Source organism: Neovison vison, chromosome 3, assembly GCF_020171115.1.
Source record: "Neovison vison isolate M4711 chromosome 3, ASM_NN_V1, whole genome shotgun sequence".
NCBI classification, from domain to species: domain Eukaryota; kingdom Metazoa; phylum Chordata; class Mammalia; order Carnivora; family Mustelidae; genus Neogale; species Neogale vison.
The window spans coordinates 159,886,006-159,913,207 of record NC_058093.1 but is presented as its reverse complement, the minus strand read 5'-3'; the positions used below and the strand labels follow the sequence as shown (position 1 = coordinate 159,913,207).

The 27,202-nt window shown below is 47.8% G+C and overlaps 2 protein-coding genes across 2 annotated transcripts in view; both read left to right on the top strand.

The window, feature by feature from the left end:
* ELP2 (elongator acetyltransferase complex subunit 2) overlaps positions 1 to 2,149 on the top strand; it is a 43,706-nt gene extending 41,557 nt beyond the window's left edge. The window contains exon 22 of the mRNA XM_044243145.1: positions 839 to 2,149. Within this exon, the coding sequence (XP_044099080.1) occupies positions 839 to 995 (157 nt within the window). The 3' untranslated portion in view covers positions 996 to 2,149. The remainder of the gene's footprint in view (positions 1 to 838) is intronic.
* An 8,572-nt stretch (positions 2,150 to 10,721) lies between these two features.
* MOCOS (molybdenum cofactor sulfurase) overlaps positions 10,722 to 27,202 on the top strand; it is a 56,045-nt gene continuing 39,564 nt past the window's right edge. The window contains exons 1-6 of the mRNA XM_044244390.1: positions 10,722 to 10,834; positions 11,250 to 11,422; positions 11,525 to 11,587; positions 19,388 to 19,477; positions 22,644 to 22,710; positions 24,240 to 24,881. Of these exons, the coding sequence (XP_044100325.1) occupies positions 10,722 to 10,834; positions 11,250 to 11,422; positions 11,525 to 11,587; positions 19,388 to 19,477; positions 22,644 to 22,710; positions 24,240 to 24,881 (1,148 nt within the window). The remainder of the gene's footprint in view (positions 10,835 to 11,249; positions 11,423 to 11,524; positions 11,588 to 19,387; positions 19,478 to 22,643; positions 22,711 to 24,239; positions 24,882 to 27,202) is intronic.

Here is a 27,202-nt window from a genome sequence, read left to right as displayed (position 1 = left end):
GATTTTAATAGCCATTTCATGAATTCCTCTGATCATTAAAAAAATTGACAGGGATTCGTTGTTTCTTGCTCTTTTTGGTGGTGTCTTTTGTCAGTAGGTAAGATTTAGTCTGACAGTTTTAATTAAATAGAGTAAAATGTTTTCAACTTCAGAATAAAATTGCTGAAGTATTAGTGATGGTATTTTAAAAACCTGTACTTTTTAATTTTTACAATTTTATTTTTATTTGAATATGGTTGATATATAGTATTACATTGGTTTTAGGTGTACCTCTTAGTGATTTTACAAGTTTACATGTTATGCTATGTTCACCCAGGTGTAGCTGCCATCTGTCCCTGTTAATGTCACTGTTACAGTGTCATTGATGTATTCCTCATGCTGCGCCTTTCATTCCTGTGACTTAATTGTTCCGTAACTAGAAGCCTGAATCTCCGTCTCATCCACTCTGCCTAACCCTTCCCCGTGCTCTGCTCTGGCAGCCATAATTTTGTTCTCTGCATTTATAGGACTGCTTCTGCTTTCTGTAAAACCTGAACCTTTTGATTTTCAGGTTTTGACTTCAATTCATATTAAAAACATTAATAGTGCTTTGGTGAGTGCTGTGAAGTGTGTAAACCTGGCGATTCACAGACCTGTACCCCTGGGGATAAAAATATATTATATGTTTATAAAAAATAAAAAAATTAAAAATTAAAAAATATAATAAAAAATAAAATATAGCTGAGCAAGGGAAAAAAAACATTAATAGCAAGGGCAAGGTAATTAAATTAATACATTGGTAAAATATTTCATAGTCCTAGCATACGTTCCTTTCATGATTTCTCTCTCTTTGTTTTAGCCAAAGTCATACACTTGCTATCAAAAAATTATGCTGGAAGAATTATAATGGAAAAACTGAACAGAATGAAGCAGAAGGCGCCGAATGGTTACACTTTGCAAGTTGTGGTGAAGATCACACTGTGAAGATATACAAAGTTAACAGACGTGCATTGTGATGGGCGTAATAACTACAGGCATGTGGTCATTGGTGTCTGAAGATATTTATCCTGTAAATAGACGACTTTCTTTACCTTATAATTTCATCGAGTTTAATTTTTAAATCCTGTAGCAGTAGTGCTTATTGGGTCACAGATCCTTTGAAATCTGACGAAGGCTGCACACTCTTTCCTCACAGACAGACATATGCTCACACCCTCAGAACCTGGCCCACACTTTCAGGGATTCAGACCTGCATCCCTGTGTCCCAGATTAAGAACCACTCTTGTTCTTTTTTTTTTTTTTTTTTTTTTTAAGATTTTATTTGTCAGACAGAGCATAAGCAGGGGAGCAGCAGGCAGAGGGAGAGGGAGAAGCAGACTCCTCGCTGAGTAAGGAACCTGATGGGGTGCTCCATCCCAAGGTCATGACCTGAGCTGAAGACAGAGGCTTAAGCAGTGGAGCCACCCTGGCTTCCCCAACCTCCGTTCGTTCTTTATGAGTGAATTTGCCTGATTCTGTGTTATTTTGGGCCTTTTCATCTTTTCATATGCCCTTCTTTGGGACATTTCATTATTTATTACCCTCTTCAAAGAGAGGACGCAGAAAATAAAAAGAGATAAAACTCAGAGTACTCAATTTATATTTTAACAGCTTTTGTAAATAAACAGACTACACTTTGTGTGGTCTTGACCTTTCTTCCTGTGCACACCCACCATTTGCCAGGAATTTGGCAGGCAGTTGTGAATTTGAACTGTAGTGAGTTCTTTCTTGTATTCTTTAAAAGTACACAGATTCTTCTTTTACAATTGGACTAAAAGCAGACTGTGCTGACATTTACCCTGATAGATGTAGGGGCTGAAAAGGAGAGTTGTGTCTGAATCAGATATCTGAGTTGATGTGAGGTCACATACGTGAGTCACGAGAGAAAGGATGCCCCAAGGGTGAGTGTGTAGCGGGAGCAGAAGGAAGAAGAAGATGCCAGAAACAGAATGTTGGGTATGCCAGAAGTTTGGGACATGGGCCACAAGAGTTGGGAGCTTTGGGAGTTGGGTGGAGGGAGGTCAGGCTCAGGGGAAACTGGCATGAGAGTGGAAGCTTTCCCTGACCCAGAGTCATCTGGGAAATCGGCAGTGAAATGAATACTATGCATAATAAATATGCTGGAAGCGGGGAGGTGAGGACTTTCTTGGTTGGAGTTTGCCATGATCTAATGCGACATTTTGCTTCCAAAGGAGATGTGGTATTTTGTCTAAATTGAGATTTCTAGTCCAGCATTATCCAGTATTTCTAGAAATATAGGAATACAATTTGAGCTATATAAGTAATTTTAAAAATTTTCTCATAGCTAAATAATAAAAGTAAAAACAAATAGGCGAAATTTATTTTAGTGACATCTTTTCACCCAGTATACCCAAAATAGTATCATTTCACATATACAACATAAAAGATAATTGAGGTATTTTATATTTTTTTATATAAAGTCCTTATACAATATGAAGTGTATTTTACACTTAGAGCCTGTCTCAGTTTGGACCAGCCCATTTCAAGTGCTCAGTAGCCACATGTCACTAGTGGCCATCCATATTTGGACTGTGCAGTTCTAGACTCTTGGGTCTGTATAAACTTGTCTAATGCCCTCAGGCATATGTGTGTGTGCATACACCAAAGCAGGGAGAGTCTGAGTTCTTAACCTCAGACCCCAGGATGCCCTGAAGAATCCCTGAAGGATGGTTTCCTTGCTTATCAGCTGACGGAGCTGAGTCCCCCCCCCCCCCCGGCATGCAGGGATCCCATGCGTGCGGGATTCCAGAGCACATTCACTGAACTAACTTGGTGTTTAGAACATTTTCATGCACAGAACTCAACCCCCTAAGCATCCCTGGAAATAGGCCTAGTCTCAGAGAGTCTGAATTCATGGTTCTTGTTTTAATTTGTCAGTTGGGTTTGTATTAGGCAGTTTTCGTAAGTTGTCCTGAAGCGTCTTCCTCGGTAAGCACCGAGTGTTCAGTTCCGTAAGCGTCGCGAGGACTTGCTCTACAGTGGGGCGCTCTGCACTGTACGTCATACACATGCACTGTGGTCTCACACGCCTCTTAATCTTCTAAAGGAGTACCCTTTGGACCATACCGTATTATGAACCACATTGTTCATCATATCTAAAGCAAAAAGGATCTCAGAACTTTGCTGCAGAGGAATGGAGGAGGATTTCAGAGGCCCTGCCCTGCCCTGCCGCCTTCCCCGACCTCTCACTTCTCTGCCTGATTCACTGCATCAGAGCTCAGATTAATGCCCAGTGTCAGCCTAAGCAGTTGCTATCTTCTGACCTGCACAACTTTCCTAGACATGGGGAGAGGTAGTTGGATTGCTCGGAGTACATTTTTACCTTGTAAAGCACAGAGCCGGATCACTTCCCAGTAACCTCAGGGGAAGCAGAGTTGGTTCCGGATTCCAAAGGGGGAATGTGGGAATTGGGGGGAGACTGCAAACTCAGGAATGAAGTGAAAGGAGAGACCCGTTCTCTCTCTTAAATGAGCAGTTCTGACCACCACAGAAAATCCTGAGTGGTTTAAGGAAAGCCAGGCCTTCTGTGAACTACTTTTTGTACAAACCCCTGCGTGTTTCTCAAGGCCCTTAGGTGGGGATTGGAACCTGGACCTGAGACATCAGAAGCATGTTTGATCCTGGCTCACGCTGGCAGTAAGTATGGGTAAGCGGTTCCCCTCATGTCCGCATGGAGGTAAAACTAGTGGATCATCCTGACTTCCATTCAGCTGTGTGTGAGGGAAAACGCCAAATGTTCTTTCTGGCTTGTTCAAGGTGGAAGTTTTCTCTCAAAAGGAATCAAGGTAGGGGTGCCTGGATGGCCCAGTCAGTTAAGCATCCCAACTCTTGATTTCCACTCAGGTCATAATATCAGGGTCGTGGGATTGAGCCCCATGTTGGGCTCCATGCTGGGCATGGAGCCTGCTTAAGATTCTTTCCCTCCGTCTGCCCCTCCATGCTCTTGGGCGTGTGCTCTCGCTCTCTCGGGGGGGAAAAAAGGAAGGAATCAAGGTGGGCAGATCAGGACGGGCACCGAGATTTCTCAGCATGATCAGGAACCTAGGCTCTTTTTCTTTGCTGTCTGCAGTCCTCAGTGTGTGGCTTCTTCACCATCCAGGATGGCTGCTTGGCCTCTTGCCACAATCTTCACATTCCAGCCAACGGAAAGGAAAGGCTTGTCCCTAGCTTTAAGGAAACTTCTTGGAAGTCCACATAGTTCTGCTTAGTCTCCTTGGCCAGAATTTAGTCTTGCAGTCATACTGCAAGAGAAACTAGGAAATTCTTTTTGTGGTGGGGGGCATGTGTTCATCTGGGAATTGAGGTACTTTATTCTGGAAGAAAGGACAAAGAGTCTCCTTTTGTAAAAAAGCAGCCACATTGTAGGGTTGTTTTGAGGACTAAATGAGCTAGCACATGAAAAATGCTAGCCCTGGATAGATATAAGACACCAACCATTAGGGATAAATAAAGCTCAGCTCACATCACCTTCATAGAGCCTTTATTAATCCCCTTGTTTCAAGTATTCTTTCCTTTCTCTGAATTCCACAGTATTATTTTTAATGGCATTTCTCATTCCCTATCTTACTTATATCAATCTTATGTCAGTTAGATTCTTTCTGTGGTAAGAAAGTTTGCCTCAAAATGATACAGGGAATTACTAGCTCACATAACTGAAAACAACCCAGTGATAGGACAAAGTTCAAGTGTGGTTTTATCAGGGCACTGTGACCCTTTACTCTGAGCTGACCTCTCCAGGGTTCAGCTTTCTTCCAAGATTGCCCTCCCCCATGGACGAAGGTAGCTATTGAAGTTATAGATTTCCTTGCTCATATCAAAAGAATAAATTAAACATTAAGTCTGAGCTTTACTCTGACCCAAACATCCTGAACTAATCACAATGGGCCATGAGGGGGGAGGGAACCACACACTGAGTGGCTTAGGCCTGCCCATCTGATGTGGCAAGAGCCACGGACTACTCTGGAGCCGAAGGTCAGCTTGTCCCATTAGGACCACATGGCTGTTGCTGTGGCTGTCGTGGTTTTCCAAAGCAGCGTCAGGAGCAGTGGGTGCTGGGTAGGCACCCGATGAACTCCCACTATAGAAGCCTATTAAAGCCTAAACCTGGGACATCAGATTTGTTTTCTTGCTCTCCACAGCATCTAGCACAGTGTGTCTAGCCGTGTGTTGTCAAATATTTGCTGCATTTAAGGATGAGTATATTTGACAACACAGATGGCTGGCTGGTGGGGGAAGGATTCGGTGTAATCCACTAGTCAGTAAATAGGGTAGCTGATTTCAGGTCCTCTCCCTGTCTTGGTGGCGTAAAGGGATAGGGGGCAAAGAGCTGGAGGGAAGGTGTCAACACTGAAGGGACCGAGAAGGGGGGTCGGGCTTGCCCAGCAGACCTGCCTCTGAGTGAACACAGAGAGAAGTTGAGACCTCAGGAAAACAGCCTCAGGAACGTCACCCCTCTGGGTCCCCCCATCCTGAGCCTTGTGTGTTCTGCCTTGTACTGGCTGGTGGGGTTTTGTTGTTTTGAACATTATGGGTTTAGATATAATGGAGCCTTGTTCATGATTCCAAACTGCCCTTTTAGCTTCTGTTCCCAGAAAAGGTCTTCTGTCCCTGTAGGGAAGGGAGCTTCCTGGGGTTTCTGATCTTTCACTGCTTTCAAGTTGTTTTTCCCCAAACTTCTTCTCTGGCAGGCTCTAGAGAAAAACCTGCTCCATTGCTCACTCTCACTCCTGCTCTGCAGACTCTCTTCTTATTTGTCAGGTGTCAGAGTATCTCGGCTAGCAGGTTCTCATTGTTACGGAAGAATGCATTTCATTCTAGCAGGAAATAGTAAATTCACCATCCAAACCAAATATAGCCTCTGAAACAGCCACCCTTCATCCCAACTACTTGGCAAGAAATTTGATCTATCATAATTTCAGTCTCTAAATACCTCCAGGATCAAGAGGCCTCGGGGGTTAGCCAGTATGAAAACCTCTACCCTTCATCACTGTTGAAGGCGTGGTTTAAGACTTGACCATTATAGGGGCGCTTGGGTGGCTCAGTCAGTTAAGGGTCTGCCTTCGGCTCAGGTCATGGTCCCACGGTCCTGGGGTCCAGTCCCACATTGGGCTTCCTGCTCAGCAGGGAGCCTGCTTCTCCCTCTCCTTCTGCCCATCCCCCTGCTCGTTCTCTCTCTGTGTATCAAATAAATAAAATCTTAAAAAAAAAAAAAAAGCTGACCATTATAATGGAGATTCCATCCCTACCAAAATAACAAACTGTCTCACTAAGGTCAGCGCACCACGTAGCAGCACATTCACTAATCTGATTGGCCCTTGTCCTAACCACCTGTCAGCCTTAGTACCCCAAGGTGTTGTCCTCTGGCTCTCCTCCCGCCTTTCCGCCTGTACCTTGTCACCAGTCAATGGCATGGAGGCAGCCACCACTTACATGTTGCTCTCCCCAGGGCTCTGCCTCTCCCTGAACACTTGTAGAGCCTAGGGAGTGAACTTTCCACAAGCTTCTCCCATGAGTTGTGTCTCCAACCCTGACACTGTCCTTCCTGAGCCCCGAGCCCCAGTCTCCACTTAGGTGTTCTGAACCGTATTGTCTACCTATGCCTGAGCCCCCTCCTCCCTGCATCCACGAAGGCACTCACTCCCAATAGTGCCAGGCCACCTGAGCCGGTCCTCCCTCAGTCCCCAGGTGCATTCATCACTCTGTACCATGTGGGCCCTCGTTCCTCCTCGCTAGGACTTTTGGCCAGCCTCCCTGCATGCCTCTCAGTGCTGCTGGGGTGTCAGGCATACCTCTGACACAGGCACACTCCTGTAGGGGTTCCCTGGCATCTTCCTGTCCCTCCTGGCTGCAGAGTTTGGCCCCCTCCCTTCCCTCACTCCCTGTCCCCACTCTTTACCCCTGCACAAGCACAGGCTGTGCTCCTGTAATTTTCTGAGCCTTTTCGTAGCTCCAGCATTTGCACACAGAATGCTGCCCTCCCTCTCCCACCTTCTCTTCAGGACTTCTGGAGTCCCGGGTTGGGGAGGCTTTCTCCCTTACAGCCTCAACCTTTTTGGGAAGCCCTGTTCTCCAGCCCGGCGCAGTGCAGAGGGGGTGATCTAGCTGCGGGCCCATCTTCACTGGGGGCCTCTCAGGCACACAGGCTGCCTCCCTGACTGCTGGCTGCCCAGGACTGAGCAGGTTACTCGCAGGGAGCAGCTCCCCAGTGAACACTGGCTGGTGCCCCTGCCAACGCCCACTTTCCTCTTCAGTGACTCGGGCCTGGAGGTTGCAGGAGGCTGTAGCTGGTCTCCCTACTCCCAGTTCTCAGCACCACTTCCAGCCTGGTCATGGGCATTAGATCTATCTAAGTCGCCTCCTGGGAGCACTTTTGTGCTCAGAAATTTTCAGAATGAAATTCCAGTTCCTTAGCCTGACTTACAGCCTTCCAAAATCTACCCCCAAACCAACCTTGCCTTCTTCAGTCACTACAGACTTTGATTCTGAGAGATACCCATTGAGCTTCTGCCGAGTGAGGGGATGAAGAATTCGGAGAGTTTTGCAAAGGGAGTCCATTGCCAGAGGAGCCTGGGGCTGGGGCCCTATGGAAGTCTATTAACGTGGGAGCCAGGGGTTTGGGGGAGATCTCATCCAAGCTCCATGCGCAGGACCAGGGACAGAGCCTCACCTGGGCGGACAGGGGTGGGGGGATTTTAAGTACAAAATCAGGGCTGTCTTATGTTTGCTCAATCTGGCTGTAGGCACACATTTTTCTTAGTTTCAGTGTGAGAGGGCTCTAAGTGGGAGCTGAAGAGCTGTTTTCCTCCGTAGCTGTAAACACTGGGTGCAGAAGCTAGCTTCTTGGGACCTCAGCATGGACTGGCTCCGGCTCCTCCAAGGCCCCAGGGTCAGCAGCTGAGCCGGGTCAGACAAGGCAGGGGCAGGCTCACAGCACAGGCCCCAGGAGCCCACCGAGGGATGAATGCAAGTAAGACATTTCACTGATGGAGGCAGGAGGTTCCTCTTTAGGCAGGGTAAGAATGTGCAGTCTGATTTCTGACAGTTTTTCTGGCAGGAGAGGCCTGGGGAATCTTGGAGAAATAAACTTGAGGGTACCAATTAGAGGCTGAACCTCCTGGCATCCCCCATTGCTCTCCCTTTTCACAGGCTCATTGGTATGGCCCAGGTCAAAGGCTTGCTCCTTTAGGGTGCCTTCCCTGAACTCCCTAGTTGGAAGTTAACCCCTTTCCTCTCCCCTGCAATTCTGCACCTGCATCCTGAAGCAGTGGTAGGGCACTCGGGCCACATGGCATTATATATATATATATATATATATATATATATATATACACATAGATAGATAGATATACACACACATACACACACACATACATACACATACACATATACATACATACATATATATGTGTATATGTGTGTGTGTGTCTATTTATAAAGATTTACTTATTTGACAGCACAAGCAAGGGGAGCAGCAGAGGGAGAGAAAGAGAAGCAGGCTCTCCGCTGATCAGGGACCCCAAAGCAGGGCTCGATGCCAGGACCCTGGGATCATGAACTGAATCAAAGGCAGACGCTTAACAGACTGAGCCACTCAGGCACCCCGAAGTTATTTCTTGACTGAATGGTAGGTAATTCAGTGATTTTTAATGATCCTCAAGAGTTCTCACTGTACATAAAAGAATACAATTAAAGTGTAAAGGCCATATATAGAATGGGAGAAAATATTGCTAATTATTACCCGATAAGGGTTAATATTCAGAATATATAAAGAACTCCTACAACTCAGCAATTAAAAACAAAAAACCAAAAAGCAACCCAATTGAAAAAACAGCAAAGGACTTGAATAGACCCTTCTCCAAAGAACACATACAAATGTCCAAAAAGCACAGGAAAGGATGCTCAGTGTCACTAATCATGAGGGAAGTGCACATCAAAACCACCGGGAGATGTCACTTCACACTTAGTGGAATGAGCACTATAAAAAAAAAACAAGACGAAACACCAAAATTAGTGTTGGTGAGAATGAGGAGAAATTGGAACCCTTTTGCTCTGTTGGAACGTTAAATGGTGCAGCTGCTAATGGGCAGCAGTATGGCAATTCCTCGAAAATTAAAAGTAGAACCACGACATGATCCAGCAATCCCACTCCTGGTTATACATCCAAAAGAACTGAAAGCAGAATCTCAAAAGAGGTATCTGTTGTGAACACCCATGTTCACAACGGCACTAGTCACAATAGCCAAGAGGTGGAAGTAATCCAAGTGTCCATCAGTGGATAAGTTCGATACATATAATGTGTATACATACAATGGAATATTCCATCTTAAAAAGGGAGGAAATTCTGACATATGTACAACATGGAGGAATCTTGAGGACATTATGCTAAGCGAAATAAGCCAGTCACAATAAAAACTAATGCTGTATGATTCTGTGAATACAGTCAAATTTATAGAGACAGAAAAGAGAGTAGTGGTTGCTGGGTGGGGTGGGAAGTTGTTTTGTGGATAGAAACAGTTTCAGTTTTGCAAGACGGGAAGTTTCAGTTTTGCAAGAGGGGAAGAGTTCTGGAAATTGCACACAATGTGAATATACTAATCACTATTGAACTGTACACTTAGAAATGGCTAAGTCAGGGGCGCCTAGGTGTCTCAGATGGTTAAGCCTCTGCCTTCTGCTCAGGTCATGATCTCCAGGTCCTGGAATCAAGCCCCATGTCCAGCTCCCAGCTGGGCAAGGAGTCTGCTTCTCCCTCTCCCTCTGCCTCTCCCCCTGCCTATGCTCTCTCTGTCTCTCTGTCTCTCTCTCTCTCTCAGATGGATAAATAAAATCTTTAAATGAATGGCTAAGTTAGTAAATTTTATTTATATTTTACCACAATTAACAACAACAAAAAGTTCTGCACTGAGTTGGTCCATTCAGATGATTCACTAGGCAAGCTTGTCCGAAAGCAGCACCCTGGTGGAGCTGGGATTTGTTACTTGGCCCCAGAACACCTCTACCAGAGGTAGATAGATACTCCTTACATTCCTAAGGAAGTAAGGAAGGCTCTCACTCCTCAGGGTGTAGTTCTTGGACCTGAGTAACACCATCAGCCAGACTTATTAGAAACACAGAACCTCATTAGATACACAGGCCCCAACCCCAACCCAAACTTAAAAGAATTGGAATCTGCATTTTAATAGTCTTCCAGGTGATTCATGCAAATTAATGCCTGAAAAGCCTGTCCTGGAGGAAATCCTCTCTTGGAAGAAAGACATTAAAGGAGGGGTGAGTGGCACACACACACCAGACAGTCCCTGGGAGGACCAACTCTCAGCACTTTCCCAACTTAGACACGGGGAAACTGAGGCCCTGAGGCTTGTACCAGAGAGGCTGCTGGACACATTTAACTGGCAGGGCCCTGGAAGTGGACTTTGCAGGTGCTGACTTGTCCATCTTCTAGCTGTGTGCTCTTGAGCAAGTTACTCTACCTCTCTGACTTAGCTTCTCCACCTGTAAGAGCCACCCCATAGATCTGCTTATTTAACTGTGGAATAATGAGTACAGGTAACGGTGAACATGTGCCCAGGGCATAGCTGCTCTAGTTAATGTTGCCAGAAGTCACATTTCAGGAGAGAGCACAGTGGAGAGGGGTCAATATGTCACCATTGCTCCTAGTGTAGGCAGAAGGTACGCAGAAGAGGATGGAGGTGGTCAGTGATGTCAGTGAGCAAATTCGGGCATCGATTCATGCATACACTCATTCCTTCCAGAACGAGTATGAATGCTTGTCCAGTAAGGACCCAGAGATCTGGCAGTGAGGAGGATGAGCCTGACCCGCCTGCAGGCAGAGACCATGTAAGCGTGGGGACGCCCAGGGAACTGGTTCCTAGAACTGTAGCCCCAAATGGGGAACCTCCGATCATCTTTGACTCCATCCTCGCAAGCAGGCCCGACCTTAGGATCACACCTAGTTCTCCCTCCTTGTACCTGGGCTCCACTCACTCCCGCACCCGGTCCGCACTTCCGACCCCCAGGCTTGGTCAGCCGCTCGGTACTGAGGCATTGGTGGCCAGAGTCGCTCTTCCTCCCGCACCCACCGCTCAGGGCCAAGGCGCAGGAGTCGCACGCGAACTACTGTTTCGACGGTCCCCAGCCACGTAGACCGTTAAGCAACCTCAGGGATCCCAGGCCTTTTTCCTCTTCCACGCTTCGCTCTGCCGCATTTTCAGACTCGCCGAGCACACACCCCAGTGGGGAGCAGCAACAAGTCTCCCGGCCAGCGCCACGCCCGCGAGGGTCCCGCCGCAGAGAGTGGGGTTCCCGGGTGTCGTGCGGGGCCGGGGACCGGGAGAGTCGGCCCGGGAGGATTGCCGGGGGTCAGGACGCCTCGCAGGAAAAGGCGGTGCGTTACCTCTGCCACCAGGCTCTTCGTGGGACCCTAGATAAGCGAGAGCTTCGTGCTCCACGGGTCTTCGGCGGCATCTCCGTGGGCTCCGCTGGGAAGCTGGGAAGACGGGGACGTCCTCGCCCCGCCCCCAGGAAAAGGGCCGCAAAGAAGTGAAACTCCGTGAGTCAGCGCGCGGGCAAGCGGGGCTGCCGGGCGGGGCGCCGCCCTGGGCCGCGGACCAGGTGCCCTCGAAGGCCCAGAAGGTGCGGGCGGGGCGCGACTGGGGGCGGAGTCGCCGCGCGCCGGCTTCGGCATTTCCCCCGGCGCGGCGACCAGGACGGCGAGGCGGGCCGCCCTGGGTCATGGCCGGCGGGGCAGCGCCCCGGGGTGCCGAGCTGCTGGCTTTCGCGCGGTTCCGGGAGTCGAGCAAGCGGCCGCTCGCCTATGGTTATGGCCCGCGCGGCCTGCGGGAGCTGCGCGAGCGCGAATTCGGCCGCCTGGCAGGTGAGGCCGGCGGGGCACCTGTGTGGGGCTGGGAGCGCTGCTGTTCTGGGACTGACGGGAAGGAGCTTTGGCTCTAGGTGGGAGCACCTCGCCCTGTCTGGGATACATTTTGGATCGAAAGACCTGGCGGGACGTGTGCACGCGTCCCCTTCGTGGACCCAGCTCCCTGAGGTCCCACCTGCAGCCCAGTATTTCTTGCTACTCGAGCTCCTTAGACTTTGCCGTGGTGCAGGACCAGCCTGCGCCTTACTCACCTGTCCTCGCCCTCCGTGGGCCAGGCTTAGTGATTCCTTTTCCCCGTGGGTGCCACGAGACCTCCGGCTCTAAAGGTCCGGCTGGAGCCGGGCTTGCAAAATGCACGAATGTCCGGCGCCCCTGACTGGCGTTCAGGTGTTCGCCTGCGGACAGGTGCAGTGAGTGAGTGATCAGTGCGCCGCGTTGGGACCGCGACTTGGGGGAGGGGGGCGGGTTTGGGATCGAGAGGCTACAGCTTCTGGAGACTAAGTTCACAGCATCTTTTATTTTCGAAGTCTCATTTTTCTCACTCGTGCAGTCAGAACAATATCTCTGAACTCTAGCTCGCTGGGGGACTCGCATTAGCAAACCGTGCAGTGTGCGCTTTAAGTAGAGGACAAGCCTGTGAACTGGACACCAGGACCGGGGTCACGCCGTCCCTTTGATTTCCGCAAGGCTGGTTAAATTTTAAATGGCGGGGCGCTTGGGTGGCTCAGTCGGCAAGCGTCGACCTTAGTCTCGATCACGATCTCAGGGTCCTGGGATTGAGCCCCACATCCGGCTCCCTGCGGGGACCCTGCTTCTCCCTCAGTCTGCCGCTCCCCCTCTTGTTCTCTCTCTCTGTGTGTCAAATAAATAAAAATTTTAAAAATAAAGACATAAATCTGAAATGGAGCTCCATCTGGCCTCTGGCCTTGCCCAGCAGAGCGAGAGGGCTCCCACACTGGTGGGGACTCACTCTGTTGCCAGGGACCTCGTGTGGCGGTCTTCCTGGAGCCTTAGAACCACCAGCCTGTCGAGCAGGGGTGAATGGAAGTGGCACCAGGCACCAGGAATTTGAGGTGTACGTTCTCTGCCCTGATGAACAACCAGTGACTGCTCCCCAGCTTGTGGGAGAAGAGCAACAGTGATGTCACAGTTCATACAGTTACCTGCAGCTGATGTTCACTCTTATGTTTGGGATAGTGACTGCTTTGTCCCTTTTGGGGCTTTCAGGGCTGTGGCCTCCCCTCTGTGTGTCTCCTCTTTGTATTTCAGTATGGACTCTCAGGAGGGAGAGAGGGAAACTTCTGGCAGCCTCTCAACTACCTCCCCATTCTTCCCAGTGCCACATTCACCCAGGGGAGACAGCATCTCACCCCTATGCTTCGGCCTGCTGTCCCTGACAGGTTTTTTTTTTTTTTTTTAAGATTTTATTTATCTACCTGACAGACAGAAATTAACAAGTAGGCAGAGAGGCAGAGGGGGAAGCAGGCTCCCTGCCAAGCAGAGAGCCTGATGCAGGGATCAACCCCCAGGACCCTGAGATCATGACTGGAGCAGAAGGCAGAGGCTTAACCCACTGAGCCACCCAGGCACCCCCCCTGACAGTTTTTATTATGGAAATTTCCATCCGAGAAATAGACTGGTACAATGAACAGGTGTGGAGGGAGGGAAGGAGGCTCCCCATTCTTTTGAAGGAAATCTCCGAGGCTGTTAACGTGCAGTCCATAATTATTTCTGCACCACACCTGCTTAATCCCCTAATCCAGCTCTGGTCCCTCACACCCCTCACTGGCTGACCTCTCCCCTCAACACTATGCTGGGAAAGTAGAGAGATGTTCTGGGCCCCTGCTTTTTTTTTCACTTGTGTCCCTCAGAGAACAGCACCTTTTCCCTTAAATGTAAAATCTAAATGTGATAGCCAGGATCCGAGGCCGGCCTTCAGAGCCCCTTTAACATCTACTGTACTGTATGCTGTCTGTCTGTCTGTCTGTCTATTTAGTGCAAGTTCCCAGCATTTCCTCTACATTAATAGTTCAAGTAGATTTTTTTATGGATTAAATCCATCCCTTCCACAGCTGGGAGTCTTGGAACATATCCACTTTTTTTTTTTTTTTCCTCTCATGGGGCAGGGAAAAACAAACAATAACTTTCACCTCCTCTTCCTTTTCCCCTTTTCCTTCCCCTTATAGTTTTTGTGTAGGTTTGAGAATTTATCTGGTTTGGGAGTAGCTCTAGATAATTACATGCTTAATCTTTAAGTGCTGAAATGTTTTGCCCAACCAGTTGGATGGGAATTCCCTTGTCTTGGTGAAGGGAGGCTATCGAATTTTCAGATGTGGTTCAGATGGTTCTTTTTTTTTTTTTTTAAGATTTTATTTATTTATTTGACAGATAGAGATCACAAGTAGGCAGAAAGGCAGGCAGAGAGAGAGAGAGGAGGAAGCAGGTTCCCTGATGAGCAGAGAGCCCGATTCGGGGCTTGATCCCAGGACCCTGAGATCATGACTGGAGCAGAAGGCAGAGGCTTTAATCCACTGAGCCACCCAGGTGCCCCGGTTCAGATAGTTTTTGAAGTTGCAGGGTGCTAGTGGATGGCCACTCACCCTGTGTGGGGCTGAGAACTGGAAGAGACGCTGGAATTTCCTTCTTGAAGACTCAATGCCAGTGGGTTTGGGGGTCATTTGCCTGCTTCTTCTGTTAATAGCCAAATCTCATGAAGAGTTACTGTGTGCCAAGCACTAAACTGGGCTCTGTATACCAACTCTTTTAACCCCCATCCCACCTGCAGATAAAGGAACAGGGATCCAGAATGGCTGGTGGTAGAGAAGGATTCAATCAAGTTGGCTGACTTGGATTTCTCCCTGTTAACCACGATGCTAGCTGACTTCTGCCAAGATCAGACCTCTAGCTAATCTAACACAGCTGCCCGGTTTTGCAAAACTACTCACTGGACCAAAGGCCAAAGCAGGCTTCTCCCAAAAGCTTCCTGGTCTTGCAGAAGACCATGGCCAAGGCCTGCGGTGCTCCTCGGGGCCCCTCAGGTTTCACACATGCAGTGTCTTCACATAAGCTCTCCCTGATGCCCAGGGGTACAAAAGCCTTTCTTTTGGAGTAGGGAATTTGTATTTCTGAATCTTCAGTTAACAAGAACATTTTCTAAAGCTAAATTTTTGGACTAGGTAGTGCATTTACACAGCACTCAAAAGGTGCCAAGGGATGGTAAAGAATGGCCGGGGAGGGGTGCCTGGGTGGCTCACTGTGTTGAGCCTCTGCCTTCTGCTCAGGTCATGATCTCAGGGTCCTGGGATCGAGCCCTGCATTGGGCTCTCTGCTCAGCGGGGAGCCTGCTTCCCCTCTCTCTCTGCCTACTTGTGATCTCTCTCTCTCTCTGTCAAAAAAATAAATAAAGTCTTTTTAAAAAAAAAAAAGAATGGCCAGGGAACCCCCTTCTTTTCAGGCACAGCTCTGGTCAGCTCTGAATTAGCTCCTGCCCCTTATGTCCTGTGTGCCTTTTGAGTTGTTGTTTGTATTTATATAAGTGTGTACAGTTTTTTTTATTACACAATTGAGCTATAACATCTGTTATCTGACATAATTTACATTTATTTGTTCATGGTCTTTCTCTGTCATTCTTATGCTAGCTTCTCTTTGGTCTACTGTTATGTCTCCACTACTTAGAACAGTGCCAGGCACACCGTTAGTACTCAATAAACATTTCTCGAATGTAAAAATACAAGAAACTAGAAAATAAAAGGAAACTTAATTGACCTGATAAAGGCTATCTAAAAAAAAAAATCCACAGCTAACAGCATACTGGTGAAAGACTGATAGCTTTACCACTACAATCAGGAATAAGACAAGGACATCTGGTTCACCACTTCTACTCAGCATTGTACTAGTGGTTCTAACCAGGACAAGTGGGTAAAAAAACGAAATAAAAGTTGCCCAAATTGGAAAGGAAGAAGTGAACCGTCTCTATTGGTGGATAATACAATCTTGGATATAGAAAATCCTAAAGAATCCACATGAAAAACCATTAGAACTAAAAAACAAGTTCAGCAAGGTTACAAGATATAAGCGCAATATACAAACAGCAAGCTGATTTCCATACACTAGCAAGAAAATGGAATAAAGGAAAGCATCAGAAAGAATAAAATACATAGGAATAAATTTATCAAAGAAATACAACACTTAAACACTGAAAATTACAAAATAACATTGAAAGACATAAAGGAAGACCTAAATCATCGGAAAGACACCCTGTATTCATGAATTTGAAGACTAAATATTGCTAAGATGGCAAAAGTCTTAAACTGACCTATAGATTGCATATCATTCCCAGGTACCTTTTTGCAGCAATTGACAAATTGATCCTAAATTTCATACAGAAATGGAAGAATAGCCAAAGCAAACTTGGGAAAGAACAAAGTTAAAAGACCCACATTTCCCATAAAAGTAAAATGTGTAAAATTTATATTAAGTTACAGCAATCAAGACCGCATGGTTTTGGTATGAGCACAGATGCAAAGAACAGTGGAATACAACTGTGAGTCCAGAGATAAGCCCATATGTCTATGATCAACTGCTTTTTTTTTTTTAATGTATTTGACAGAGAGAGAGAGAGACAGAGATTACAAGTAGGCAGAGAGGCAGGCAGGGCAGGAGGGGGAAGCAGGCTCCCTGCTGAGCAGAGAGCCCGATGCAGGGCTCCATCCCAGGACCCTGGGATCATGGCCTGAGCCAAATGCAGAGGCTTAACCCACTGACCCACCCAGGTGCCCCTGTCAACTGTTTTTTAACAGAAGGCCAAGACTATTCAATAGAGGAAAGAACAGTCTCTTCAACTAATAGTGTTGGGGCAGCTGGTATCCACACGCAAAAGAATGAAACTGGACCCCTACCTCACACTGTACTCAAAAATTAACTGAAAATGAATGAAAGTCCTAAATATAAGAGCCTAAAAATATAAAACTTCTAGAAGAAACCATACACAATAATTATCAGGACCTTGGATTAGGCAGTGGTTTCTTATGACACTAAAATTACAAGCAGTAGTAACAACAGGAATAGACAAATTGGATTTCATCAAAATTAATAACTTTTAGGGGCACTTGGCTGGCTCAGTCATTAAGCATCTGCCTTCAACTCAAGTCATCATCTCAAGATCCTGGGATCGAGCCCTCCTTCAGGCTCCCTGCTCAGTGGGAAGCCTGCTTCTCCCTCTCCCACTCCCCCTACTTGTGTTCTCTCCCTTGCTGTGCCTCTCTCTGTCAAATAAATATATAAAATCTTTCTTAAAAAACTAAAAACTTTTATGCTTCAATGGACACCACCAAGAAAGATAACTAGCTAAATGGGAGAAGACAGATGTCTTCACAAAAACTTGCATGTAAATAGTCATGGCAGCATCACTAAGAATAGACAAAAAATGGGAACAACCCACATGTTTATTATTGGGTGAATGAATAAGTAAAATATGGTGCCTCCTACTATTCAGTCATAAAAAGGAATGACATGAAAATGTCACAGTATTACACTAAGTGAAAGAAATCAGACACTAAAAGAACTCATAGTATATGATTCCATTTATATGAAATGCCCAGAATCAGAAAATCTGTACAGATAGAAAGTAGATTGATTAGTGATTGCCAAGGGCTGGGGTTGGATGGATTGGGAAGTGACTGGTAATGGGTATGGGTTCTCTTTTTGGGATGGATGGAAACGTTGTAAAATTAGATAGTGGTGATGGCCACACAATTTTGTGAATCTGCTAAAAGTAGGACTAAAGGGGTGAATTTTATGGTATGGGAATTATACCTCAATAAAGCTATTATAAAGAACCAAAAAAATCCATTCTGCAGGGGTGCCTGGGTGGCCCAGTGGGTTGGGCCTCTGCCTTCAGCTCGGGTCATGATCTCAGGGTCCTGGGGTTGAGCCCGCATCGGGCTCTCTGCTTGGCGGGGAGCCTGCTTCTCCCCTCTCTCTGCCTGCTTCTCTGCCTGCTTGTGATCCTCTCTCTCTGTCAAATAAATAAATAAAATATTTTAAAAAAATCCATTCTGCAAACAACAACAACGAGAAACATTTAAGTGAATGAAAGAAGGAATGAATCTATTTACATTGTATGTTCTGGAAAGTATATCTCAGAGTTTGCTCTATGTCAGTACTTATAAAGTACTAGATGGAGGTGCAAGAATTCTTTGTTTTAAACACATGTTCAAGGATATTTATGTCATTTCCAATCTCCTGCTATTGCAGACAATGCTGTTGCACTAAATGTCCTCATGTGCAGACCATTTCACAAACCATGGGTATTTATAAGATGAATTCCCAGAAGAGGGATGAGGTCAAAGAGGGTTTGCATTTTATTTATTTAATTTATTAAAAAAAATTTTTTTTAAGATTTATTTATTTGACAGAGGGAGAGATCACAAGTAGGCAGAGAGGCAGGCAGAGAGAGGAAGGGAAGCAGGCTCCGTGCTGGGCAGAGAGCCCAATGCAGGGCTCCATCCCAGGACCCTGAGATCATGACCCGAGCTAAAGGCAGGGGCCTAACCCACTGAGCCATCCAGGTGTCCTGTATTTTATTTTATTTTTTAAAGATTTATTTATTTATTTGAGATAGATAGAGTGAGAGAGAACATGGGGAAGGAGCAGTGGGAGAGGGAGAGAGAATCTTAAGCAGACTCCCTACTGAGTTTGGAGCCCCATGTGGGGCTCCATCCCAGGACCCTGAGCTCATGACCTGAGCCGACACCAAGAGTCAGATGCTTAATCAACTGTCCCATCCAGTTGCCCCGTGGGTTTGCCTTTTAAACCATGACTGATAAGGCTAGATTGCTGTCCCTGAAGTTGTATCAGTGTAGCCTCCTACTGGCCATGAACCAGAGGGCCTGTTTTCCAGCACCTTGTCCACATGGTGAATTACCCAACTTTCTGGTTTCCACTGTCTGATGGGAAATCGGTATCTCACGCTCATCTAAATTTGTTTGTCTCTGTTATGAGAGAGGCTAGAAAGATCATTTATGATCCTAGTATTGTCCGAAGCTCTCAGAGCTATTCTAGGGTTGAAGGATGTAGAGTTCACTGTGGGAAAGCAGGATCAGGGCTTGGCTGCCAGGGAAGCGGCAAGGAAATTCCAGGGAGGAAGTGAGTCATAATGTGAAATTGCTTTACCGTCATGAATCACAAATGTCTATTGGGCTCCTCCTCTGTGTGGGATGTTGTTCCAGGGTCACAAAAGAGCTGGCTAATCAGGAACGCTTGCTCGGGGCTCTAAAGGTCATTCGATAGGGAAAGTGCAACCTTCCATTGCTCATGCCTCCACTCAGATTAAGGAGCTCCTGTCAAGATGCTGGGAGAAGTCAGTAGCCTGGGGGGTCCCTCCGGCTCAAGCTCACATGGTCCGGGATCTAGGTGAAATGAGTGGAACACGTCTGAAAAATAACCACAGCTTTATTCTGTGTTTTCTTTCAGGAACTGTCTACCTTGACCATGCAGGAGCCACACTGTTCCCCCAGAGTCAGCTCACCAGCTTCACGAATGATCTCATGGAAAATGTTTATGGTAAAGAACAACACACCCAAACTGATTTTCACGCTGAAAGGGAGCCAACTGCATACAGCTGATACATCCCAGCTTACTAAATGTTGGATTAATCCAAAAGAACTGTGAGCAGCACACAGAGTTGAATGGGTCCCTTGGGAGTGGGGGGTCAGCGAGCCCTGGGTCTGTCCCTCTAACACATGCACTGCCAGGATAGGAAGAATTAGCTCAGGGACACACAGTTTACTTCCAGAAGGAGGGGTCAGTGTCAGAAGGGCAGAAAGGTACGAAGGTGCTGTGTTTATGGCAGAATGACCCTGTGGGACAGGACAGTACAGAATGTAGAGTGGCGGGAAGGACATGCACTCTTTTTAAAAAAGGTTTATGTATGTATTTGAGAGAGAGAAAGAGAGAGCGCGCGCACATAAATAGGGGGGAGGAGCAGAGGGCGAGGGAGAGAGAGAGCCTGGAGCACACTGAGTGCAGAGCCCGATGTAGGGCTGGATCTCAATACTCTGAGAGATAGGACCTAAGCCAAACCAAGAGTCGGGGCTTAACTGACTGCCCCACCCAGGTGCCCCTATTCTTTCACTCCATAAGTGTGTGTTGGGCCACTGTGCTGTGCTGGGCACGGTGCTATCTCGGACACCAAGGAAGCACAGTCCCTGCCTTTGTGGGCTGTGACCTAGTCAACGCACGATCCTAATCAAGTGAGCTCCCAGTAAACGTGAATGGCCACCTGTGTGAAGGGCTGTGGACCAAGGACCTGTGATCCCATGGGGGTGTGTGGCTGCAGTGTTGGCCGTGTGAGGGTCAGAAAAAGCTTCCTTCAGAGTGGGGGGAGTCCTGGAGGATGAGCAAGGAGTCACGCGGGAAGGAGGAGCAGCGGGGCGGGTTCCAGGCAGAGGTAACTGCGCGAACCCTAGCGGTTCCAGGTATTAGCCCCGCCCCTGAGCACACAGGAGGGGCGGGGAGTGGAGGAGGTTTGAGAGGAGAGCTCGGGAAGGGCTTCGAAGGAGCTCCGCGGACTTTGATGTTCATTCTAGAAAGTGTGGACAGTGCGGGCGAGGGAGCCTGGCAAGGGAGCCTGAACTAAAGGCAGCAGAAGCAGATGCAGCCGAGGGGAGAGCAGCGAGTGCCCTGGTGTCCCGAACACGCACTCACTTCAGCCACCACTCCAGACGTTTGAGCTTCACCCTCCCTCTCCATCTCGGCACCTCCCCAATCCCCGCCTCCCTGCAAACGAGGTACAGGTGCAGCTAGCAAACAAGCTAACCTACAGGTTTTGTCCTCACTCCTGTTTTAGAGGTGAGGAAAGTGGGTCCCGGATAGGGTAGGTGGCTAACCTGCGGCCACGCAGTCAGGACATGCCTGAGGCACGGGGCTCCAGAGCACCGGACCCCCTCAGTTCAGGACCGTCCTCTCATGCCGCACTAAGATCCTGGGCAGCCAGCAGATCTTTAAATCTGGGGAATAGTTTCTAGGAGAGGTGCCAGTGAGGGACCCTATCGCGATCTTGATCCATGATTTGCGAAGAGATCCACAAGTCTTGAACCTTTGCAAGAGCCCTAACTGTGGGATTGGTGCGGAGAGGGGACAGCATCTAGACTGTAGGTTGTGCTGATGGTGTGGAGCTAAAAACCAGCGCTTTGAGAGGCAGTGAGGGTAAGTACTAACTCTGGTTACCAGTTACTAGTACACCGGTTACTAGTGCATGTGGAAGAGGATCATTGATAGCTTTGGTGGCCAGAGATCTAGTACACCAGATGGCATGGTCTGAGAAAAGAAACAAACCCTAAAACAAAGGTCAAGACTGCGATATGGTGTGCCTGTGGTCCTGCTCCCAAGAAACGCTTGTGCCCAATGCATGCACATCTCGCCCCTCTGAAGTCTGTGTCCTTGTCTGTGAGCCGTGTTCTGAGGGAGGTGCTGATACTTCAGGACACACTCATGTGGAATCTGAGGAGAGGAGGAAAACTGGAAATTGATAAGTGAACTTAGAAGAGGACTTAGCCTTGAGGATGGGCTAAGGGGAGATGTGATGGCCCCCTTCACATACTTGGGGGAATTAGATGTGTTTCTGCAGAATAGCAGGGGTGTGAACCCAGGACAGCAGATGGGGATTTCGATTAAGTGGAGTTCATGGCTCTGTCTCATGCTTGGGGGAGAGGGCAGCTTTTGGAGTTTATTCTCCTTGATTCCTCGGAATGACCAGAACCATCTGTCAGGGAGCCTGCAGAAAACGTTCTTACATTGGCCTGGTTGCCTGTGAGCTGACTTCCAGCTCCAGTGTTCTCCCTGGGTCCCATCTCGATCTAGGGGATTGGTTTATTTATTTGAAAAGTTGTTTAGGGCACCTGGGTGGCTTAGTCGTTAAGCATCTGCCTTTGGCTCAGGTCATGATCCCATGGTCTTGGGATCAAGCCCTGCATCGGGCTCCCTGCTCTGCGGGAAGCCTGCTTCTCCTTCTCCTAGTCCCCCTGCTCGTGTTCCCTCTTTTGTTGTGTCTCTCTCTGTCAAATAAATAAATAAAATCTTTAAAAAAATAAAAAATTGTTTGAGAATGGAGTTATATTTCATGCTTCATAAAATTCACCTATTTCAAATGTATAATTTAATGATTTGGGCAGCTTTACCAAAGGTGTCACTATCACAATAAATAATTTAGAACATTTTCGTTCCCCCAACAAGATCTCTGATGCCTGTTTATAGTTCAGCCCTGTTGCCCCCTCATTCTCAGGCAACCACTAATTCACAACTTTCTGGAACCTCTTTCTATACCTTTGCTGGACATTGCCTATATAAATGGACTCATACACTATGTGACCCCTCAGGATGTTTTTGTGGCTGACTCACGGCATAGCCCGTAGATTGTTACTTTCTGTTATGAATACTTTCCCATTGTGTCATTATACCCCATCTTGTCTCTCTGTCCATGAGCTGAAGGGTATTCATGTTGTTCCCAGAATTTGGCTTTACCAATAAGCCTGCCCGTGAACATTTCCGAGCATGAATCTTTGTGGGGACATGTGTTTTCATTTCCCTAAAGTACAGAGATGTGGTATTGCTGGGTCACAGAGTAGTTGTAGGGTCACCTTTTTGAGAAACCGAAGGAGAGGGTTTGGGAGGAACAGGAGGGGAGAAACAGAGGTAGTGACTTGATGGCTTTGTCTCTATAACCTGCCAGGTAATCCTCACAGCCAGAATATCAGCAGCAGGCTCACCCACGACACCGTGGAGCATGTGCGCTACAGGTGAGTGGCCAGCAGTCCCAGGGGAGGGGGGGACTTCTTTCCTACCCCCCACCGCAGCCCACAAAGGTTCCGTGTGTGTTCCGCGTTGGTCTAAGGAAGATCACATTCAGCTTAATGGTCACGTGCAGAGTGACGACCGTCAGGGGCAGAGGACAGGAAGGTCAGAGTGAGTAGGTAGGGAGCAGGGCAGCCCCGAAGCACAGGCGGATGGCCTTAAGGTGTGCTTGGGTGTTGTATGTGGCTCCGGGCTGAGGCCAGAGTGCCTGGGGGCCAGAGGGACCCAGTTTCCTAAGCCTCATTTTCATTTTCATTTTTTTTAAAGATTTTTATTTATTTATTTGACAGACAGAGATCACAAGCAGGCAGAGAGGCAGGCAGAGAGAGAGAGAGGAGGAAGTAGGCTCCCTGCTGAGCAGAGAGCCCCACGCAGGGCTCAATCCGAGGACCCTGGGATCATGACCCGAGCTGAAGGCAGAGGCTTTAACCCACTGAGCCACCCAGGCGCCCTCTAAGCCTCATTTTCAGAGAGAGGAAAAAAGGTTTCCTTTGGGCTTTCTTTTCATGTGTCATTAGGCATTATTCATCAACAACCCATCCCCCCCCAAAACTTTTTACTAGTATTTGCAGCTTGAAATAGCTCTTTGTATTTTTCCACATGTAATAGTTTTTAGTAAGTAGTTTCCAAGTGGTGCCTAAAGTTACTTGAATTGCTATAATTTCAAGTGTTTCCAATTGGCAAGGGAGGCTGGGCTGCCAATATTAAAGGCACCGTGAAGCCAGTTGATGGAAGAGCCAGAGAGTAGACTGAGGAAAGAGTGTTTTCTTTTTCTTTTGTGTTTTAAAGATTTTATTTATTTATTTGACAGAGAAAGAGATCACAAGCAGGCAGAGAGGAAGGCAGAGAGAGAGAGAGAGAGGAGGAAGCAGGCTCCCTGCTGAGCAGAGAGCCTGATGCGGGACTCGATTCCAGGACCCTGAGACCATGACCTGAGCCAAAGGCAGAGGCTTAACCCACTGAGCCATCCAGGCGCCCTCAAAGACTGTTTTCTAGGATTAAGGTTTTGTGGATTTTTATCTTTTTTTTTTTTTTTAAAGATTTATTTATTTGAGAAAGAGAGAGCACCGTGGGGAGGGGAAGAGGGGGAGAGAGAATTCCAAGCAGATTCCCTGCTAAGCGCAGAGCCCAGATGCTGGGCCCACTCTGGGCTGGATCTCAGGATCCTGAGATCGTGACCTGAGCTGAAACCAAGAGTGCGATGGAGTGACTGCGCCACCCAGGCACCCCGCCGACTTTTATCTTCTCTGGGAGGGTGGGGACAGGGGAGGTGGAGCTGCTTTTGCCAGTTGGAACCTGTTTGTCATCTCCTCGTGCAGCTGGCTCTGCCCCCGCCCTCACTTTGCCATCATGGCAAAGCAGACCTGGGTTTTTCCCTAAAAATGAAGGCAGGTTCTATGTGATAGCGATACAGCTGCTCTGACCATGGGACACCGTGGACCCTGGAGCTGGCATGACACTCTGCTTCTTCCAGGATTCTGGCGCACTTCCACACCTCCCCAGAGGACTACAGCGTCATTTTCACGGCAGGGAGCACAGCTGCTCTTAAACTGGTGGCAGAGGCCTTCCCGTGGGTGCCCCCCGGCCCAGAGAGCAGCGGGAGCCGGTTCTGTTACCTCACGGACAGCCACACCTCCGTGGTGGGCATGAGGAAGGTCACCATGGCCATGAACGTTACCTCTGTCCCGGTCAGGCCAGAGGACATGTGGTCGGCGGATACTCGGGGCAGGGATGCCGGTGACCCCGACAGCCAGCTTCCACATCTCTTTTGTTACCCTGCGCAGAGTAATTTTTCTGGAACCAGATACCCCCTGTCCTGGATAGGAGAGGTCAAGTCTGGGCGGAGGTGCCCGGTGAGCGTGCCCGGGAAGTGGTTCGTGCTGCTTGATGCGGCCTCCTACGTGAGCACCTCCCCTTTGGACCTGTCGGTTCACCAGGCCGACTTTGTCCCCCTCTCCTTCTATAAGATCTTTGGATTCCCCACCGGCCTGGGTGCTCTGCTGGTGAATAATCGTGTGGCTCCTCTGCTGAGGAAAACCTACTTTGGAGGGGGCACAGCCGCTGCGTACCTCGCAGGGGAAGACTTCTACATCCCACGGAGCTCGGTAGCTGAAAGGTAACCTCACCTTGGGGGTGGCTGGTAGGAGCTCAACAAGGCGAGGGGCAGGCCTGTGTCACCTATAGGATTGTGCGAGGGACCAGACTGGGTGACTGGGGTCAGAGATCCGGGTTGGGGGTAGGGATTAGAGGGATGGAAGCTGGTGGCAGGGCTCAGATCTGGGAGGCGGAGGTTGGCTAGAGTGTGTCCCAGGCCCCCATTTGTGGGCTTCTCCACAGCTATGAGAGGACAAGGACTGCGAGGGGGGAGGTGATGGGCTCTCGGGAGAGGAAAGGTGGTGTGGGGAGCCATGGCCCGGGTGTTGATGGCTGGGACTCATCAGGTTGAAAGCATAAGAGGGTGAAAATGACAGCTGACCCAGGGTTTTACTGGGGCCAACAGTGGAGAATACTATGGGATAGGGACAGGGAGCTAGTCCCCCTGCAGGTGCCTCAGAAGGTGGGGGGCCTGGATGGGAGGGTGGGTCAGATCCCCCACAGACCCAGGGGCAGACTCAGGGCTCTGCAGGTAGGGCCGTGTCCCCTGCAGTAGACTCACTGGTCAAGTGTGTAGGCCCCAGAACTGGCCTGCTGGCGGGGGAATCCTGGCTTTACCACACGCCAGCTGTGGGGACATGGGCATGTGACTTGACCCCTGCACCTCATGTTTTTCTTTCTTTTCAAGAAACAGTCTTTTTTTTTTTAATGATTTTATTTATTTATTAGAGAGAGAGAGTGAGTTAGCGAGCACAAGTAGGGGGAATGGCAGAGGGAGAGGGAGAAGCAGACTTCTTGTTGAGCAGGGATTTCCACGTGGGCTCCATCCCAGGACCCTGAGATCATGACCTGAGCCGAAGGCAGACGCTTAACTGGCTGAGCCACCCAGGTGCCTGTGGTGTCTCTTTTACTTAGGACTCCTCCGTAGTTGAGGGATTCTGAAACAGGAACACTAATGTAAAACATTTTGTATCCAAGTGTGAGAATATAACAAGTAATATAACCAAGTGAGAAGAGAATGATAGGCACACATCATATAAATTAAAGGCAGATCACAATGACAACTCAAACTTTATCAAGCCAATAGGAGCATCTGAAGGCCAGGAGAAGTGGGGCAGCTCGGATTGGGCCCTGTGTGGGTGGGCTGGGCAGGATCAGACCTCTTTCCTTCGATTGGGTGGATTGCTTCTCAGCAGGTGCTGCCCCAAGATGCCCACAAAGCTGAAAATATTTACTTACTGCTAGAAGCCTCAATTTTTTCTTGTGAATTTAGGACTAGAACTCAAGAGATTTAATACTCAAAACCCAAATGCTTTTTGAATATGTACCTAGACCATGCTCGAATCGTTTTATAACCCAAAGAGATACAACCTTTGATGGAAACAGCAAACTTCCTTTCCTCCAAGAGTCTATTAATTATTGATTAATAAATGATTATTTATTATAAATCAGTAACCTAAGTCATTATTGGATAATAATGTTTAATTTACTGAAGATTATTTAGTGATTAATCAATTAGTAATTGATTCATTATCAATTAATTCATTCTTTTAAAGATTTTATGTATTTATTTGACAGAGAGAGATCACAAATAGAGAGGCAGGCAGAGAGAGAGGAAAAGAAGCAGTCTCTGCGCTGAGCAGAGAGCCCGATGTGGGGCTCGATCCCAGGACCCTGGGATCATGACCTGAGCCAAAGGCAGAGGCTTTAACCCACTGAGCCACCCAGGCATCCCCCAACTAATTCATTATTAATTCACAATTGATTCATTATTAATTGTCAGTTCATATACTTGATTCATAATTATTAATTACTAATATATTGGTTTTATAAAGAAATTAACATTTCAGTAACAATATATTTTTTTAAAAGATTCTATTTATTTATTTGACAGACAGAGATCACAAGTAGGCAGAGGAGGAAGCAGTCTCCCTGCTAAGCAGAGAGCCCAATTCGGGGCTCGATCCCTGGACCCTAGGATCAAGACCTGAGCCGAAGGCACAGGCTTTAATGCACTGAGCCACCCAGGCACCCCTGGTTACTCAGTAACAATATTTTGAGCAAATCTCATCTCTAGAATATTAAAATACGAAGCACAGCATTTCCACTGAAAACTTTGACTTGCTTTGATAACTCACAGCCAGGCTCATAGAGGCTACGGTTTCCCACCATCTTTATGCCCGTGCTCTCTGAAACCTCCTGTCTCCAAGCTTCCCCCTTCTATGGCAGCCTGAGGACTGACTCTGCTTGTCAGATCCTGGGTCCCATCCTGTCCCTGCTCTCTGCTCAGAGCCGTTCAGACACATGGTATCTCCCCAAGTTAGACATCTTCTGACTTTATCT